The 21105-nt window shown below is 38.1% G+C and overlaps 1 protein-coding gene across 7 annotated transcripts; it reads right to left on the bottom strand.

Annotated features, from left to right (window-relative positions):
* Positions 1 to 950: 950 nt before the first annotated feature.
* Positions 951 to 20634, bottom strand: nfascb (neurofascin homolog (chicken) b). 7 transcript variants are annotated; one of them, XM_086070244.1, is made up of 27 exons: positions 20586 to 20634; positions 20236 to 20334; positions 16454 to 16566; positions 16254 to 16359; positions 15961 to 16151; positions 15175 to 15297; positions 14211 to 14429; positions 13397 to 13508; positions 11928 to 12115; positions 11695 to 11826; positions 11468 to 11611; positions 9027 to 9138; positions 8794 to 8957; positions 7836 to 7983; positions 7618 to 7742; positions 7422 to 7523; positions 6101 to 6298; positions 5631 to 5984; positions 5412 to 5527; positions 4223 to 4433; positions 4034 to 4156; positions 3784 to 3957; positions 3567 to 3698; positions 3409 to 3478; positions 3120 to 3131; positions 3005 to 3040; positions 951 to 1985 (listed from the first exon to the last, which is right to left on the bottom strand). In XM_086070244.1, the coding sequence occupies exons 3-27, from the start codon at positions 16527 to 16529 to the stop codon at positions 1754 to 1756; spliced, it is 3600 nt and encodes a 1199-aa protein (XP_085926370.1). In that variant the 5' UTR covers positions 16530 to 16566; positions 20236 to 20334; positions 20586 to 20634; the 3' UTR covers positions 951 to 1753. The 7 variants fall into 7 exon arrangements, with proteins under 7 accessions (XP_085926370.1, XP_085926369.1, XP_085926372.1 ...); XM_086070243.1 differs by adding an exon at positions 17140 to 17236 and having other exon boundaries at positions 20236 to 20608; XM_086070246.1 differs by lacking the exons at positions 20236 to 20334; positions 20586 to 20634 and adding exons at positions 17140 to 17236; positions 17821 to 18077.
* Positions 20635 to 21105: the final 471 nt, after the last annotated feature.

The following is a 21105-nucleotide window of genomic DNA, read 5'->3' as shown; positions in this document are numbered from 1 at the left end:
ACATGTAGTGATGGTTTAATGTCTTATGTGTTACTTACTGCTGCCAGTCTCGTCCAGAAAACTTTTGCAAAAAGCATTCTTAATCCCAATTAAATTTATTGTGGTTAAACAAAGGTTTAATAATAATAATTATTATTTTAAAACAAGTTCATGCATGTTCTGTATAATCAATGTTTTTAGTCCAAAATTCAGTTTTAATTTTTGAACTCTACAAATGTTGACACATAGCTGTACTGTATGTAGTCTTTTCGTCTTCCTCCCCAGCATGTACAGTATGTCGACTTTAGCATTTTGCCATCCAATGCCGCAATCAGTGAGACTGCAATAAAACACACAACTATCTCTTCTATCAGTTGACAATGCCTTCCTCACTGGTGAGGCGATATGATAAGAAGCTTTTTTTTCCCACAAACCTGCATAATGTAACAGTGAGTTGTCTCGTAGAGGGGCGCTTGGTTCAAGGTTTCAAGACAACGAACACGTCATGCAACAAAAATCCAAGTAGTTAAATTTAAGTTCAATTATAATTGAAGCCAGCTCCTTGAAGGTTATTACTGTAGTTAAAAACATTTCTTTTAACGACCCTGCAAAGTGAATTAGAATTGTTTCTGAATATACATGTTTGAAGATAATTGCTGAAAAAACACGCAAAGACTTAGAATTGAATACTTAATTGTGGAGATAAAGCATTCTGCAGTTGGCTAAAACGGTGCCTCATGACACACTTCAGCTCCCCCACTAAATAATATTAAAGTGCCTTTGTTCACTTTGGTTGTTATCCAGCGCGATGGCGAAGTGTTAGCTAGCTAGCTAGCTAGCAATGCTTAGCCCCCAAAACGGCATATTCCCTTCAGATAGGCCTGCTGTTGGTGTGGCTGTTTTAGAGTCCCTCACTAGTGGCCCCTAGTGCTTGCACCTCAAGGAGAATAGGAGAAATAAGACAAAAAGAACAAAGTCCAACCCGGTGGGATATATTCTCGGCATCAGAGATTTTAAAAGGATATATAGTACAGTATTTTCATGGTTCAATTCAAACGTAGTTGTGTACAATACAGGCATAAAGTAAGATGCTCAGATGGAGTAACATCCATTTTTCCCAGACACTAGCACCGGTATTTAATTGAAAACTTGGCTGGTGTAGTTTCAGTGGATGAAGGACTGTTGCTTTTTCACAATTTGAAACCTCATTTTTTACAGTTGCCACTCTTCTCCGAGGCGCGTCAAATTTACAAGACATTATTTTCACTGCAGCTATAGGGACAGGACTAAGTTTGGAAAAGGATCGGTAAACATCACCATTCCAAAATGTAATATTTTACAATACAGTAATGGATGCATACAGTATGCAGCATTAAACAATCAACATTAGTCTTTTGTCTCATGTGAGTGAAAGGTTACAATGGGTTACATTTATGACACCATTTATTATCAGGCAGAGCTGCACATAAAAATTAATCATTAGTCACTGGAAATATCTTGAGAATGAGCAACTGTTAAATTGTCGTTCATGTCTTCAAAAGGTTTAAGAGTTCATTATTGATGCTGATACAAAAGAAAACACCATTATTATGTCCTGCATTTGTCCTTTTTTTGTTTTTTTATCAACATGATAAATTGATTCAATTTTCAGGATGTCACTTGACACACATGCAAATATGTAAATGTCTTTTCGTGATTAATACACATGACATTTTGACGTGACAAAAGTTGAGTGTTTTCCCAGCTGCTTAGAATTTCCCTTTGAGGAAGAGTTTCAAGCCAGGGAGTAGATGGCATTCATTGGCGAATGAAGCTCCAAACTGCCGCCGAAGTCCAAGTCCCTCACGTCTCTCCTTTGCGCCGTGTACTGGCCAATAAATGAACCGTCCTCATTGAACGGTATGTCCCCTCCATCGCCGTAGTCCACCAGGCTGTCGTCACTCTCTGACCTTTTCATCGCAGCCTCCTTAGAAGGTGGTCCTCTCTGAAGTCCCCTTTCCTCCTCCCTTAAGATATAAAAAAAAAAAAGTATTGTAGTGCCTTGAGATACAAGTTTAATTTCTTCCACCTTTCTGCCTATATCTCAAATCAACTCCCACCATTGAAATGAATGGAAATGCAATTATTTGTTGCTTAATGCAACACACCATTGAAAATCCCTTCATTCAGATAGGCAGCGTGTATAAACATTAATAATGCAAATATCAATGCCATCTAATTCCCTGAAAAAAAACATTTAAGCCAATTAGGTATCAAAATAATGACATATCCTACACAGTGCCATCTTAGCCAGTTTTGGTACAGGCACACAATCACTGTAACGTAACGCTATTTTGCAATAAAAATGCCGTAAGACGTTGTCAATTGCCATCATTTAGCGAACACTCCTAACCACCTCAGGTTTCATTTTCTTCCTTCGAGAAAGGAAAAAATCTCTCGAAACATTTACAGTGGCAGTGGCTGGTGAATGCAGCCAGTCTGAGCCTCCAAAAAGGCCAGATGAAAAGCTATACGCTCGAAAACTATGATTCATTCTCACCAAAATGTATACTCTCATGCCCAAATCATACTCTGCAAATATTAGAACGAAAGCCGTAATGCCGAATAAATTTGGGTTTCAGTCAAAAGATAAAAATGAGACAAACGTTTTGAATGATAGCTTTCATTTCATGGCGTTTACAACTAAATGTGTTAAACAACTCAGGGCAGAGCACCTTTTGTTTGAAGCCACACACTTTTCAAGTGAGTGAAAGTATTGGAACACATGACTGACGGCTGTTTCTAGTTGCTCAGACGTTGCCTTTTAGATTTGTTGTTTGTTTTGAGCTTTGGATTTCACCTGTGAAAAGTGAATTTGCTTTTACGCAAACCTTGAAGACCAGAGAGCAGTTTATGGGAGAAAAGCAAACCGTGGAAGGGATTGTATCAACTTTAAAGATTTTACAGAAATTCTGTTTGAGTATTTAAACCCAGATAAAATCAGGAAATAGTTCAATGTTTGTAGAGTAGGACAAACAGTACATACCACCGTGGGTAGGGCAGAGTCGTGACACGGACTATCCTACAGTACAGAAAACATTTGTTTAGTATCATTCATTCCACTCCCAGAAAACAAAACAAAAAATATGATGATGTCGTACCTTTCAAGAGACCTTGTTGTTTAGAGGTCAATAGAAAAAAGGGTTGGGGGTTTGAAGAAAAAACAGATTTTAATGAAGGAAATAATGACGAGCTGTGAAGCATTATTTATTTCAGACACATTGCGACTCGCTACTTTAAACCGTCGTGCAATTTGACTCAACAGCTTGTTTACAAGAGAACTTCAAACGCTTCCTGTAATTTGCCTGCCAGCATTACTTCCGCATTGTTACACAGCAAAGAGAAGTAAATAGCATGACATAACATTGGAATGGTTGCTCTTCTCCTTACCGATAGTCAAAGGAACCCTCTTGATCTATGTCATCCACGGGTTCTAATGAAATCTCTTTCTTTTCCCGTACTGCAATAAAAAAAAAAAATACAAAATAAAAAGTCAGTTAGGAGATGCCATGTGATAAGTGGACAAATCTGTTGGCCTGAGAGGGCACCTGGGTATTTCCCCCCTCGGCTTCTCTTGATGAAACACACAATGAGTAGCATGAGGACGATGAGGGCCACCGCACACATGACCCCAATGAACCAGCCCTTGGTGGAGAGGTCCACCTGATCCTGGGCGTAAACTGCAGATGTGCAAAAGTACATGTCATCCCAACCTAACCCGCTCATCATCTTCCCACACAAAAAAAAACCCTGGGCCATACTTACTCTCAGTGGTGTAATGCGGCGACTCCTCCGTATGCCATTCGCCCAAACCTAATCGAGTTCGAGCGGCCACAGAGAATCGATAGCGAGTGTAGCGGTCGTATCGGCGCAGCGAGAAACTCGAAACATTTGCAGGGAACTCCTCCACTCTCTGCTCTTCTCCTTTGGTGGCATTCGCTGCGGAGCGAGAGGATGGAATCCAAGTTGGTGAAATGCAGAAAGGACAACCCCCCGAGTTGGAATAAAGAATCACCTGTCTGGTACTTGAGGGAATATCCGGTGATGATTCCGTTGGGTTCTGCTGGTAGGTCCCAGTCCACGTAAATACTGTCAAGGTGCCGCTGCTGGATCCTGAAGGATGTTGGGGCAGATGGGACTAGAGACGAAAACAAAAAGTAAGCCAACAGTGGCTTCAATGAAACTCCAAATCCCCATTTCCTACCTCCCTCCGGTGTAGAAAAGTGTACATTGTTGCTAGGCGGCCCTTCGTATCGACTGTTGGCCACTACGATGTACATCTTATAGTTGCTGTAGGAGTTGAGGTCCGTGAGAACCCCCGACGGCTCGGGACCCGTGTCTGCAAACACTTGGGACCTCATCCCTCGGTTGACTCTCAGCCACCTCAGCTGACTGCTGTCCCGCCAGTAGTAAATCTGCAAGGCCGAATGAGAACCACGCAGCAACCGTTGCGTTGGTCAGTTGCTTCAAGCACACGTGTAAAAGGATTTGTATTTATTTCATTGTTTTACCTTGAACACTTTGCTTTGCAATTAAACAAACAAGAGATTAAAACATCCATTAAAAGAGGAGTAGATGGATAAAAACGAATACAATCATATGTAGAGGACATTTAAAATGTAAAGTCAAAATAACTGTCATCTAAATTTGCCACACCACAGATAAGACGGCTATTGCCAAACATGCCAAATGTGAATTATATTAAAAAAAGAAAATGTGCTTCAAAATCATGAAGCCAATCTCTAAACTGTCAACTCAACTGTCAAATACCACTACCACAAAATGTTTGGGAGTAAAAAATATATCCTGCCTTGAACAAACCTCACCGGGCGCTCGTGGGGCTTTCCACTCCATGACAACCAGGCACTCTAAAGTGGTCGTACCATTATGATGCCTCTGTCCACATGCTGACTATCAAGAAAAAAAATCCCCCTCCTCGCTCTTCTGCTTTTCTCTGTGTGACGTGTACTCACAGCCAACAACGAGGCACTCTAAATCGACCACGCCAGCGGACGATCCAAAGTGAGGGTGCATTTTCAGCACGTTTTTATATATTGGGGGAGGGGCGATACATGCTGGGGCCCCAAGTGTGTCACTGGGCCCCGTTTTAGCCATGGCCATAAAACAAGGTTCTCAGTTTTTGCACGTTTTCACGATTTATGACAAGGAATAGCAAAAACACGTTTGCTATTCCTTGTCATAAATCAGAGTGTGATCAAACCTATAACAATGTGTCGGCTCTTTTCATATCGGTAGACAGAATATATCCGCTGACCTTAGAATAACCTTTGCTGTGTAGCAATCACAAACATGACATCATAACAACTGAATGTTTCTTTGATCTTGTGGCTTATCAATCTCGATTGACGCTATTTGTCTCCTGGTCAACACACCTTGTATTCTTTCACTTCACCCATGATGGTGCTTTGGGGCACCGGGTCCCAATGCACAGTCACCTGGGTGCTTTGAATGTCTGACAGTCTCATGTTTTGCGGCGCACTAACGGGACCTTTGGGATGACAGAAAGTCGATCGTGTTTGGTATCAGTCGTCGCAGCGAGAAATGAAAGAATGGCAGCGCCAATGACGATTGAGGTGAATTGCGAGACTTACGGTCTTCCCCGGAGTAACCAACGACAATGGGAGACTCTGGGCCCAGACCAAAGTCGTTCACGGCCTGGACCTTGAGCTCGTAAGGAGTAAATGTATCTGCATCGTAAATGTAATATTTCAGCCATTTAGTGGTGGCATTCTTCCACTCCTCTCTGGATTCTTTTCTTCGCCACCAGACGAGATACTTGAGGTGTGGCCCGTTCCATTCTCTGTAAGTCAGAGGCTGGAAGAAAAGAAGAAAAAAAAGTTTATGGGGTTCAACGTATGTGTACGTGCGTTTTACCTCCCAGCTGATCTCCATGTTGTTTCTCCATGTTCCAACTCCTTTTACATTCTTTGGGATGACATCTGGAGCTGTGGACCAAATTATTAAAAAGCTATCTCTTGGGAATGGAACACGCCCATGTGCAAAGCAACTGAAACTTAATACAATACAAATACATTCTCCCAAGTTGGAGTATGAAACCCACGCGCGCCGCTGGTCTGGAATCGCGTGGATGGACGACTCGGGCGACTCGGACCAATTTCATTGATGGCAATGGCGCGGAACTCATAATATGTGAAAGGTGAAAGGTGCAGAATGACAGAGTTTAGGCTTCCAGGGTATGTTGACAAGTTCTTCCACTTTCCAGGTAACCAGTCATCATCATCATATTGCACCAAGTATTCTGAAGATAAAGACAAATAGATTCGAGCTTTCAAATCTGTGTTACACTTTGCCTCTACATTTTAATGAATGAGAATTAGTAATGCATACTTAATACCAGTGATGATCAACTGGTGTCGTTGGGACTCAAAAGTGGATCGTGCACAGGTGGTAAAAGGGTCCTTGCTTTACCATGGTACCGACATATGATATTTAGAGGTTACAGACAACATTTGGGGAGGAAAAATGACTAACTGTCCGGAATTTTGACATTTTACCTTAGGGGTGTACTCACTTTTATTGCTTAGGGGTGTACTTGCTATTTATTGCTTTTATTGTTTACCTATTTATGGCTGTGTTTCACTGTTATGTTATGTGAAGTTGCACACCGACTGCTTTTCATTGTGTCAACGTGTCATTTAGGCCTCGTAGTAGATTTGCGTGTTCCAACTTGCATATAAAAAGGAACAGTGAAATATTTAACATGCATCCTGGTTTTGCCTATTTTTGGATACTATTATTTTGACAGGCATGCATCAGCAATATTCTTACTTGGGGTGTACATGCATTTCCCAGAGGCATATAAACAGCCTCTCACATGAAAAAAGAAGAAAAAAAAGGTATTTTTTTTTAAAGCATTATAATTCAGACTAGGCATAGGCCTATAATAAATGAAAACAGTGAAGAAAAATATTGCAGTATAATAATATTAAAATTACAGCTCTAAAAACTTTTTTTTTTTTAATATCTGGGTAAAAACAACATTTATGTACCCAATTATTTAATTTATTTATTTATTTTAGGACAACACATTAACAGAACAAAATGGCATCCATTACAAGTCTATTTTAATCTTGCTTCCTCCCTCCTCGCCCCTCTCGTCCCCTCTTTGCTGACCGAGAAGACGCGGGGGGGTTGGAGGTTAATTATAATAATAATAATAATGATCATTTAACAAAAGGCAAAGAAAATGGAAGTACGTTCTAGCTCCAGGCTCTTTATCTGTAAGATCAGCATCAAAATGAGTTGGGCTTTGAGCTGGACCATTCCACAATGTTTAGAAGGTGAAATAGTTGTTTGTATAAAGTACAGAAAAACTGGACACCTCAATTGCACCTCAATGTATTTAGTGGTTCAGCTCTTACCTGTAATGGGGCTAAAGTTGCTGTCTCCAGGGACCCAAGTGAGTCTTATGCTTCGTTCGTACGGATCGGACAGCTCCAGTTTAGTGGGAGGATCAGGATAATCTACACATAAACACATATGTACATGCACAAATGGCATTAAGAGCCTGACATGCCGTCTTGTTGACGTCAAGCCCGTTTCCCGAATATGTCATACCCATCACCATTACACGAGCCGATGCAGACTTTTGTTCCAGTTCATTCTGGATGTCACACGTGTAGACGCCAGCGTCACCTCTGTTTACATTGGTGATGACCAGATTTGATTCGTCCAGGGATATTCTGAGATGTGTTTATGTAAAAAGAAAAAGACGAGTAAGAGTGAGATGTTTCTTGTGTTATCATTTAAATTTTTATGAAGTTGAATATGCACACCTCCACCCGAGTGTGAGTGTCTTTTTGTCTTTTATCCAGGTAGTTGTGACGGAAGTGGTGGCGTCTGCTTGCACGCCACACTCCAAACGCACGTCACTTCCACGGATGACTTTCATATCCTGTGGTCTTTTCAAAATCAAGGTAGGTTCTGGGTACAAAAGTGAAAATGGTCTCATCCAATACAAAATTGTCCTTCTTTGAAAAGTCTTTATACTGTTCATACGATAAAATTAGAGGTGTTGAAAAAAAAAATTTCGGCAATATATCGCCATATTACCGTGCACAATTCTCGTATGGATTCAATATGCGGCAAATTGATTTTTAAACCTCAATTTTTGATGGAAATATTCAACAAAACATCTTACTTAAGGTTAGCTTTCAAACCAAGAGTTTCATCTAGAGGAGTCAAAAAATATCACAGGTGCTTCATGAAGCTTCATTTGTCCGTCTGTCTGTTTGGTTAGTTGTCTAGTTAGCTGTTTAGCTAGCTAGCACCTTTAAACCAAAAGTGCCATCTAGAGGAGTCAAAAAAGATCACAAGTGTTTCATGAAGCTTCATTTGTCTATCACTACTGATTAGTATTTTCCAAATTTTTAATAAAATAAAAAAAATCGCAATAATCAACTTACCGATTCATATCATGATTAATTGGTATCTAATCCAATCGTGACCTATGAATCGTGATACGGATCAAATCGCCAGGTACGAGGCAATTCACACCCCTAGTGAAAATGTTTTTTCAGTTTTAGTTATGTCATCAGCTTTCATTAACTAAAAATAACCTTGGTCTGCTCTCTATGATTTGCAAGAATAAATCAAAAATACATTAATATAGAATAATTGCTACAACAATTATTATTGTGGTGATATATTATTTCAGTACATCATAAGACAGTCCAAAACATCTGATACTGTTGCAGTTGTACACTATTGTAAATAAGTGGCTGCGTTGCTTACCTTTGACCTCAATTCGGACTTGAGCCTCATCTCGACCTGCGACGTTGCTGACCACACACACGTAAGTTCCTTGGTCCTCGATTTGCGTGCGCCTTATCTCCAAGGTGCCGTTGCTGTGCGTCTTAAAACGATTTCCCTCCAAAGTCCCCTGGCCGTATTTGGACCTGTGTGAGTGGACCCGCGGTCATAAAATAGACACATCACAGCAAAAGTGTCAAACTGCATCTGCTCACCATCGCAGGTCAGGCACTGGAGAGCCAAAGTAGGGGCAGTCTAAGAAGGCACGACCTGCCTCCACCACCTTCATGAGTTCATTCCTCACCCCGAGAATGCGGGGCGTTGCATCTGGTAAACACCATGAATTGATCATTTAGTTGCATGTATTAGGAGCGAATCTGATTAAAATATTTGAATTTTGCACTCCAGGTGACACAGAATTTGTCACAGTGCTCTAATTCCCGGCACAATGATATGTTGTTTACCGAGGGCTTCTCCTTATCATCACACTAATGCAGTTGACGAACAGCGAATCAGTGCCAGTCCCAGATCAGACACGCTGCAAAAACTAAAATCTTAAGTAAGAAAGAAATTCTGAACTCATTCACTGCCATTGACGGCTATAGACGTCAATAACTATTTATATTAGTTTAACATTTTTTTCCACTTTTGTTAACAAGAATATGAAAAAAAAAGTGTACATTTAGACGAGATATAACATTTTGTGATTAATCATGAGTTAACTATTGAAGTCATGCGATTAATTACAATTACAATTTTAATCGCCTGACGCCCTAATTTTAATAATCTTTTCATTTTTGGAAAAAATATTATTTTAAAAACGAAAACAAAATATTATTACAAATTTGGTTTTTGAAAAAATATTATTTAAAAAAAAATATATATATATATTATTATAAATTAAGTCGTCAGTTGATTACATTTTTTATTGTAATTAATCACATTACTTCAATAGTCAACTCACGATTAATCACAAATTTTAAATGTACAATAACAACTTTTTTCTAGGTTTTCATACTCTTGTTAAAAGTGGAAAAAAATTTAAACTAACAGAAATAGTTCAAATGAATTTTTTGACGTCTAAAGCCGTGAATGGCAGTGAATGAGTTAAATTTAACCTAAATTTGCTTATTTTGATTTGACATGTTATTTTTACTTAAAATGAACTTGTCAGGCAAGATCATTGTGCTTATTTTAAGATACTTATTACTTAATTACCTTATTTGATCAAGCAGTCTTGGCATTGAGTTTTAACAGCCAGTTTTAAGTACTGTGAGGATTAAAACAAGCATTTCCCACATTTTAAGATGACAACTAACCAACATCAAAGGCCGTGAACTGGGGTTTCATAAGTTTTCTTATTTTAAGATTTTGCATAATCTAGTAATAAGATAAATGGAAAAAAATGAAAACAGACGAGTGCAATATGGTTAATTTCGTTATATTTACTAAGCTCATTTTTCCTTCTTTCAGAACCAGCTCAGTGGTTTAGTGGTAGAGTGCCTACCCTCAGGCTGAGTTATCCAAGCGTAAAAAAAAACCCTCATGTATTTTAAGAAAATAGTTCTATTTATTACAGCTTGAAAAAAGTCAACATTACTTGTTTTTAGTCTGAAAATACAATTTTTAAGACCGCAGTTAGTATTATTTTCTTATTTTTCAAAATCTTACAAGTAAATTTAAGTAAATTTTTCTAGTTCTGTTGGCAGATAATTCTGCTTATTTGAAGTAATAATTTTCTCATTTTATTATATATTTTTTCTTACATTTTCTACAGTCCTTCATCAACATAGCCTGAGTGAAGATACATTTTTATTTTTGGACTTCACTAAATTTTAGAGTCTATACTTTTTTACTTTTACATATTAAATCAGTACTTCTACTTTATTGGCATCTGTACTTCTATTTAAGTACAAAGTATGAGTTGCTTTGCTACCTCTATATCAAACTCTTAGTCTGTTTACTTCTGACCAACTATATTTGAAAGACATAAAAACAGAGTAAGAGTAGAGTGAAACAAAAAAAAAAAAAAAACTATATATGTTATTATTATTAAGTGCATGGTTGACAAAAAAGTCCCCCACAGAAAAAATACAAATTATATGTCAGAACAAAAACTGTTTGAAAGGTTATCTGACCTAAGATAGTTTTTGTTTCTCAAATGTATTTCGAATATGCATAGTAATAAGATTACAGTATAATAAAATAACTTGTGAAAAGAACATAAAAAAACAACTTTAAACCCATGAAATAAAGTTCAAACAAAACACACAGTGAAAGCAGTGCCAGATGTAATCAATACAGCATTGGTAATGTTCAAAAAATGAGTAGGAGGAAGTATATACTTATCTATTCCTACCCCTATTTATTTATTTCATTATTAATGTGTCTCAATATTTTAGAACAATCATATTAATCTATACATTAAAAAAAAATTACTAATCACAATATTCTAATTTACAATACATTGTATAACGCCATATTTATCTACCAACATGTCGTCATCCATAGCATTTTAATTTTCAATCACTAACCCATCAATATAATAGTTTCTATGTTCACTTTCCTAAATAATACATAATAAATAATAGCTATATAACTGGAGCAATTTCCATTTCATTCTGGGTTTGCACACAAAAACAAGGTGGTTACTCACGCAGTACATTGACAAAAGCATTGGCCAATAAGTAGCCATACGGGTTGGAGGCATTGCACTGGTAGACAGCCGTGTTGATGGCGGTCACGCTGCTGAGGGTTAGAGTATCCCCTGACACCTGCCTGTTGGGTTGTGGTGTGGCAGCTTGTAAAAAAAGAAAAGAAAAAAAGAAATCATTTGGATTCACTTTTAACGTTTTTTCTTTGCATGCTTCTGGAAAAACGTACTCTCAATCGGTTCTCCATTGATGAACCAGCTGATTGTGGGACGAGGAGCGCCATCGGAGCGGCACACCAAGCGTCCGCTTTCCTCGGGGGCCAAAATTAAATGTTTCGGCTTTTCTAACCAAAATGGAGCCGCTGTCAAATACACTCCTGTCAGTTGCTGGAACAACCTCTCCCCCCCCCCCCCCCCCCCCACACACACAAAACAACTCAGGTTGTGATTGCACACTTCTCACCTTTGACTGTGACGGTTAACGTGTGCTGGATGTAGCTGATCTTATTGGTCGCGGTGCAGACGTACTCGCCTGCGTCCTCAAAAGTCGCCTTTGAGATTTGAATCATTTTGTTGAAGTGTTTAATTTTCATGCGTGGGGTCGCCATCAAGTCCTCACCATTCTTTGTCCAGGTAATATAAGGAGTGGGCCTTGATGATATAATAAATACAATTTAAAAAGTATTGAAATTTCGATTTAACGTACAGCATCTTATAGGGGTGTTTAAAAAAATCGATTCGGCAATATATATGGCGATATTACAGCGCGCAATTCTCGAATCGATTCGATATGTGGCCGAATCGATTTTTAAACATACATTTTTTATGGGAATATTCAACAAAACGTCTTACTTAGGGTTAGGATTCACACATTAAGCATGGAGGAATGTTATATTAATGGAAAATTAAGCCTTAATTTTTGATTTCAGTGCTGTTCAAACATGAAACAGACTGCAACCTGTTTGTTAAATGCAGTGGCTCAGTTATAAGCCTGAAATTTCAGATAAATAAATACATTTTCATACAAATCTTACAGTGTACATGTAAAAGTTTACTAATTAGTATTTTCTAAATTTGAGTAAAACAATTTTTATCACAATAATCAATGTATAGATTTGCATCGGGATTAATCGGTATCGAATCGAATCGAATCGTGACCTATGAATCGTGATATGAATCGAATCGCCAGGTACTAGGCAATTCACACCTCTAGTATCTTATCATATGTCTTTTGAGTAAATCATTCATCTTAGTGATTTCTTGCATAGTGAAGGCGGTCACTAACTTTGTCACTCACTGGTGCATATACTGTAGATTAGAAGGAAACAGCTTTTGAATTGCTGTCCAGTGTAGTGAGGTTCAATGTTTTTGGAATGCATTTAACAATATTGGAATGTGTTAATATACTGTATATAACATTAGTTACAGCATTACAGTGTTCACTTGTAATTGTAATCATTGTTTGGTGAAAAATATGTCATCAGTTAAAAGTTCAATCACATTTTGTCCAGCATGGTGGACATACCGTCAACTCCTTGATCTTTAATGGAAAATGTCTAAAATCATGAATTAAAGGATGTCTGTTCTTACATATATATTTGAATGCAATTACTTGCTTAATAATGACTATTGAGCATGTTTGGGGTCAGGGGCATAGTTCCCTTTAGTGAAGATAGTTGATGGTGGATGACCTACTTCCTCACACGCCATGTATAAAAGAGAAGCTCAGAGAAGAACCACTCTGTAATTTACTTTTACTCTATCGCTGTTGTTCCCCTTGTAAGTATAGTAAATCATCATATCCAGTTATGCTAGATAGATAGCATATTACCTCAAACTTGCCTAAAGAGTAACAAACGCTCCCTGATGGAGGTTACCATAATTTATGTATGAAAGATTTCGAGTCATATATGACAATTTCGAAACACTCACACTCCGGCAGCAATACACTCCAGCAGTAGTTCCTCCCCCAGCATGACCAGAACAGAACTGGATGAGCCTGTAGGAGACAACCAGGTGGGGGCGGCCTCCACCACGGCTCGGGCTGCAAGGGCAACAGACTACATCAAGAACTGCCTCACGACAACACTTTAAAAAGGAAGTCAACCCTCCCCGAAAAATTCTTGACAAAAGTATGTTCTACGCAGCACCACTAGTCTAAATATGGTATTGTGGTTAATATTATATAATATAATATGAGTTTTTATCAATATCAGAAGGCGGCCCCTTTCACACTTGCTTGTCGAGTGAAAATGACATCACAGTTGCTCAGGTAACAACCAATCACAGCTCAGCTTCAGAAAACAGGTGAGCTGTGATCGGTCGTGGCCTGAGCAACTGTGATGTCATCTCCAGTCGACAGCAAGTGGCAAAATGGCCGCCCCCTGAGATGGATTAAAAAAACAGCTGGATTTTGCTTCATAACTCATATTGAAAAAATTTAATGTTAATCAGATTGTCATGTTTAGACTAGTTAGGGTCATATATACCATATTATTATCAAGAAATGTTTAAGATTGACTCTCCAATGTTTAAAAGGCAGAAAAGCATTTTTGAACCCTAACGTACCGTGAAGCGTCTGTTTTCGAGCTGAGTAACTATACTGTATTTTTACAAATCCGAAAAATGTCACCGCACACAAGCAGACAAAAATATCCCAAAAGTACATCAAATGAAGGAATGCTGATCTCTTCTCACATTATGAGTAGTGAATAAATATCAACTTTCAGTCTATATTCCTGCTTACTCGTGAGAACCTTGACGACTACTGGCATCTTTTGCTGGATGGCATTCTTGTATGGGAAGCGGGCACTGCAGCAGAAGTCTGAGGCAGAGTCGTTGAAAAGGACGTAGGAGAAATACAGATCGCCGTTGACCCCCATGGATACCCGACGGTCCTGCCGCACGGCGTGCATGGTGGGGAACGCTGTTTGAATTGGCCAGTTGAAGGGTCTGGCATAGGAACCTGAAACGAAATGCGGTTAATCAAATCTGCTTTGCAGCAATACGACTCACAAACAATTTGAGGATCTTGCAAGTGAAACCGCGTCAATACCGTCGGACTTTTTCAAAACTATTGTGGAATCTGTACTAAATGATAGCAAATAATCAATTGCTCACTTCTTTAAAAAAAAAAAAAAGAACACTGCAAATTACAGACCTCATGTCTTAAGCAAGATTGTTGAGAGAAAAAAGGTTTTTAATCAACTCAGCAGTTTTGTGAATTCAAAATATATTTTCAATAAATATCAAATCAGATTTGATTATATATATATATTTGAAACGATAGAAGAGTCAATTCTAATCTTATTGGATCTCAGTGTAGTGTTTGATACAGTAGATCATAATGTACTGTTGGACATGTTTGTAAAATTGGGTAGGACTAAATGGAACAGTTCTAAAATGGTTCAGGTCCTACTTGGATGAAAGGAGATATTTTGTGACCATTGCCAATTTTAAATCTGATTGAATGGGAATGATGTGGGATCCATCAAGGGTCATTCTTTGAACCCCTGTTTGTTCAGCCTGTATATGTGAAGCACATTGATTTATTTTGCGTATGACGTGTGCTTTATAAATGAAGCGGTCTTGACTTGCCGTAAATTATTGTTCAAAAATTAATCGACTTTCTAACAAAATTGATGGAGGCAAATTTGGATTATGGTGGCTAGTGTTAAAGGGTTAAACTCTTCATGTGAAGGGACACTTACAGCTAGACATCCAGAAGGTTTCAGGTTTAGGCGGCCCTGCTGGAGTGTCACAGGCCAGCACCAAAGGTGAGCCAGCACTAATCACCACTGGTTCCACAATCTCCCTCGGCCACACAGGAGCTCCTGCACAAGCACACGTGTCACTTTCCATATACTTTCAGACTTAAAATTAACTCATTCACTGCCATTGACGACTATAGACGTCAAAAATTCATGTAAACTATTTATATTTAAAAAAAAAAATTCAATTAATTTCATTTTTTATGAAAACCTAGGAAAAAAAATATTGTATATTTATAACAGATATAAAATTTGTGATTAATCATGAGCCAACTATTGAAGTCATGCGATTAATTACGATTACAATTTTTAATCGTCTGACGCCCCTTATTTTTAATTTAAAAAATTTATAAAAATTAGGGGCGTCAGGCGATAATTTTTTTAAAATTGTAATTAATCACATTACTTCACTAGTTAACTAACGATTAATCACACATTTTAGATCTGTTCTAAATTTTCAATAAAAAAAATTCTAGGTTTTCATACTCTTGTTCGCGAAAGTGGACATTTTTTTAAACTAATAGAAATAGTTCAAATGAATTGTTGACGTCTATAGCCGTCAATGGCAGTGAATGAGTTAAGTCATTCATTAAGTCAGTCAGTATGTCTGTCTGTCTATAGGTCCCACCTTCATTATTCACACAGGGCTGTCTGTATAAAACAGTACAGAATGACTGATTTGGTACGACTGATTGAATACAAACAATAGCGTCTTTCTCAACCTACTGTACAGTTGCAGTCTGATCTTATTCGAGTATGCAGATCCGTACTGATTGGAGGCAACGCACTGATATTCTGCCTCGTACTGTTCTGGATTGTTCCAGGCGTAAATGTCCAGCGTCCCCGAGCGCCTGCGCATATTTGCCTGCGAATCACGTGCCACGTTGAAATACTTCCCGTTGCGTCGCCATGAGAAACTTTGTGAATGAGCAAAGTGTGAAACAAGAAAGGGAAAGAAAACAAGTGTTGTAGAGAGAGTTTGAATCCAAACTGTACAATGGCCTGCGTTTGCTGCTTACATTGGATGAGGGTTTCCCTTGGCCTCGCACTCAATGACCATGGTGTCTTTAGGGTCAACAATATGCTCCTTCATTGACTGCTTTATGATGGTTGGGGGTTGTCGGACTGCAGGCAGGCAAAGAATGAGCGTAGGCATTAAACCAGAAGATTAGAATACATATCACAAAGTCCAAGCAGAAAAAGGAGCTTGTTGACTCACTTTCCAAAGGGACGTCCAAAGGCCAAACACTTTGCCATAAAAGCATCAACAGTGCTGGTCGGACCAGTGTGCCCATCTTTACCGTGCATGGGGTCCTCTGCTTGTCACCAACTCTTCATTGAAACACATAAATAATGGTTACAGTTTAAGTACATTCATTGATCAAGAAAGTACTACAAAAAAAAAACGGTCAATTTCTGTTATATGACCAAATCCCAGATTTGAGCAGTTCTAAAATGCTGATAACAAATTAAATAGGCTCTTGCTGTTATGAGTGAAAATCAAATGTAGACACTAATAATACGTAACAGGCCCAACAACCACAAGAGAGTCACTGTTTTATTTTTAACTCATTCACTGCCATTGACGACTATAGACGTCAAAAATTCATGTAAACTATTTCTATTAGTTTAAAAATATATATATTTCATTTTTTATGAAAATCTAGAATTTTTTTTACTGTACATTTAAATTGTAATTACATTTTTTTATTATTAAAAATAAGGGAAGTGAGACGATTAAATTTTTTAATTGTAATTGATCACATGATTTTTTTCTAGATTTTCATATTCTTGTTAGCAAAAGTGGAAAAATGTTAAACTAATAAAAATAGTTCAAATGAATTTTTGACGTCCATAGTCGTCAATGGCAGTGAATGAGTAAAAGACAAAAAGGGTTTTGTTTACCTTTACTAGTTTCGCTATCCACTGCTGCAGCCTCCTCTGACAGTTGTGACGTCACTGACGTGTTCTCTTATCAGCTCATAAACAAAACCCTTTTTGTCTTTAAAAAGAAAAACAGAAACTGTGTGAATTAGAAGACGAGATGAACTTCTTTTTTAACCACAGAGAGAATATTTCAGTATAGAGTAGCATCATTTGGCTAACCTGCATTTCTTTACCTGGCAGCTAATTGCTCATCGCAATGAAGGCCACACCCGTCCGTCTAAGTTATGCTTCAGCAAGATTGAAATTCAGGTCGTTGGCTCTTTATTTTTTTAATGTCTTTTGTTTATGGGTATTGCAATTAACTGAAATAAACAGTCATGGTGTGTGTGCAAAAGTGATAAGGTTAGGTTGATATTGTGAGGAAAATTGGTTGTGGTTAAAGTACGGTATTGTTTGAACATGTATGAGAGTTTTGACTAACTTTCTGCATTGGTTAAAAAAAAATAATCTATATCTATATCTATATATATATATAAATATATATATATATGTATATATATATATGTATATATATATATTTAAAAAAGAAAAGAAAGAAAGATTCAGATGAAATGTTACTAAACAAATTGGTAGAATTCTTTGAATATCCTGTAATCTGTTTCAGTATACTACAAGCCAAGACAGATATTTTGTACCTACCTTTCTCATGTGACTCTCCTCCCCATCCAACTCGTCATAATTAAACATTCCACAAAGGACTCTTCCTTGTGCGCAGTAATGTATAATCCGCCATATATCATCAGTGTTGCACCTCAGTAATAGAGGTTGTGTCCGTCGCTGCCACTTACACAGTGCCTACCCAGCTCATGAATAATGAATGAGTGCCATACAAGTCAACCACCTACACCTCAGCCTTTGCATTTCGTTGTTCATCCCTCACAATCACGACGACATTTCTCTCAAATACAATCTCCAGTTTTGATTGTAAACTGCAATTCATGAAAACTAAATAGTTGACTGACAACAATTTCAATGACTTGAGGGGAACAAAATTGGACCTTTTCTTGGTTCTGTAACATCATTAGCTGAAAACTAATATTATATATAATTATCGTAAGTATGATTGTCAGAAATGAATAAGAAGGCAGATAATGGCACATCATGGGAGAAAATTGCATTCCTGCTGCTTTTGAGGACATCTAAATGTGGGCTTTATTGTTCTCTGAATAACTGTGGAGCCCAGTATGAAAGCCATGTTTGTTTCTCTCACATACAATTTGCATGTGGCAACCCTCAAGTCCCATGACTCTTTGGCAACAGGCCCATTATTTGAAAATACATCGACTATTATCTCCCTCTTTCTCATTCATCTGAGATATAAACTGTTTATCCTGGGATGGAAAAAAAAATCTCAACATTATTTCTGCATATTTCTGAACGCGTATCTTCGCTTTTTCTGTGTGAGGTCAAGTGCGCGGAATAAAACACAGGCATTCACACGCTCACAAGATGAGCTTGTATCACAACGTCAGATTTATATTTACTCGTCATTTCAAGGAAGATGTGGACACCAAAGAAATCATTGGAGAGAAGCCATATAACCTAGCAAGGCAGAAAGGGTCTGCCTGTCAGAATGAGCTTGTCCTCGTCATACTTGAGAGCAGCGAGTGGAGATCAGTGCCATGCACCACACCGCGCACAGTGACGACAAGATTGTCTCCAAGCTCGCGTGCGGCCCAAAAAGCACATGGTAAGCGGGTGGGGGAGAGGAAAGGGGTGGGGGGGGGGTCTGCCCATATCTGTTACACTTTGTCACTCTCTGTCACTGTGTCTGGCCACAGAGAGGGGTGACTGGACTAAGGACTGTCCGTTTGAGCAGAACATTGTAGCTACCACATTAGGTCATCGCAACACATTTGGGCAGTGGCCCACATGGTCCAGCAGATGGTGCTGTGCTGAAAAAAAAAAGCCTTTCTCAAAAAACATATTTATTTCAGTGATATATTTTGAAAACAATAGTTATTGATTTATTAGATATTCGATCAATCGTGCAATGTGCATTTTAATGAGGAAGAATAGCCGTTCATAAGATTGTTCTTTTTTTTAGAACACACAAGCATGACCGAATGAACCTGAATGAAAAATAATTAAACCGTTTTTGTCACATCACATCAAACTGATTGATCCAGGTGTGCCTGACCTCAGTAACCACAACGACAATGGCCAGACACACCTGGATTATTCAGCTTGTCCAATCATGAAAGACAGGAATTAAAGGAGTGGTATTGAGTTCAGGAAGTAGTGGATTTGTGCAAAGAGCCTATTCCGTGGCTACTGTGCTGCTCTTTCTCATGCGTTTGTCTTGGTAAAAACAAATTAAATACAGTGCGACACAAAAATTACAAAAAGACTGTAACACTGCAAGAATTGTTATATTTGTTTGCGCTCAATCCGCTGCTTAAAGAGTTATAGCGCTGCAACAAAAAAAAATACTATTTAGCATTAGCATTAAGCTAGCACAATGAAAGGCTTACCTGTGAGGTTGTTTGGGTGTAATTTTCTGTGTTTATGTTTGTTTGGCAGTAAAATTTTAACCGGTATTGTAACTCAGGTTAAGTAAATATTAAGATATGCCTACTGTAAACTGAAGGGGAATGTGTGGCTTGAACTAAAATGATCAATAATTCAATACGATAGCGGCACCTAAGATATCAAATCTTACTATTATAAAGACAAATATGTACTTGATATACAACACACTGTGATATCACAAAACTCTCGGCACTCAAATGTGACATATAACATATAATGTGTAATATTTGTGGCAAACGAAGGCAACTCAACATGACAACGGCCCTAGTCAGGATTAACCGGTTCGGAGAATGAATGAATGAATGAACGAATGACTGAATGGACGGACGTGTTAGTATGAGCAGCTGGGACAATATTTTTTTTTCACTTGCTGACTTCTCAATGCACTTCTAGACCCAGCCCACATGTGACGTCATTTTGGAGCAGTCTCGAGCACAAACGCATCCCTTCACGTATGCCAACACTCACAGTATGTCAGATGCATGTACATATTGTTTCTATGGACAAAACGGACTGTCCTACCTTTTAAGTACTTGGGTCGCTCCGTTCCCTTTTGTATTAGTTGCGGATTAAAGCGGAGCCCTCCTTTCTTCTCATCCTCAGCGTCATTGATCGTGACAGCTAAGACATCAAGCACAACAAAACTCGTCTGGTCCACTAGGCTTGAGATAATAAATCCATTGTGAAATGCAACAAAATCATCATCTCCACTGTGACGCCAGAGTACAACTAAATACAATTGGAATATACGCAAGTTGAATTAAGACTAGCCAAAACGTCATCCATTTTACTGCATCGGACTGAAAGACAACCACATTTTTCCTTTATGATGTGATGTTGATTTTCAGTGGAGCAAAGTGTTTCTTACTGACCTTGAATCTTAACTGTGACTGGCACCGCGCAACATTTACTCAATACACCATTGTTTTTGAATAAAGACGTCCTATTGTGGACATAGTGTCTCTGCCTCGAGACATGTGGGCGGGATTTAACCCCAGAAATTCAGTGATTGGATATCTCACCCAATAATCAGCTATTATATCATTTGTCAATATTTGACAAATGTATGGCCTAGCTTGAGGAAATGTGGCAATGTACAATGGTGAAAAAAATACATTTAAGCATTAAAAAAAAGTGCATATTAACTTTTATCATTCAGTGTGTTTGCAGTCAACAGTCTACATTCTACAGAATCCAATTTAAGAGGAAGAGACATTAATCTTGCCATGCTGCTATGTAAGGCTAAAGCTAATACTAGCAAGCTACAAATGACAATGCTAACATGCTAATATTTATTAGATACACACAACAGCCACAATTTAATGGCCACTTTAATATTATAATGAAATCACGATCTGTATCAAATATTGTGTCTATACAAATATACTTTAA

Source organism: Leptonotus elevatus, chromosome 2, assembly GCF_054856555.1.
Source record: "Leptonotus elevatus isolate MCC_2025b chromosome 2, RoL_Lele_1.0, whole genome shotgun sequence".
NCBI lineage: Eukaryota > Metazoa > Chordata > Actinopteri > Syngnathiformes > Syngnathidae > Leptonotus > Leptonotus elevatus.
This window is presented reverse-complemented; position numbering and strand designations above follow the sequence as displayed.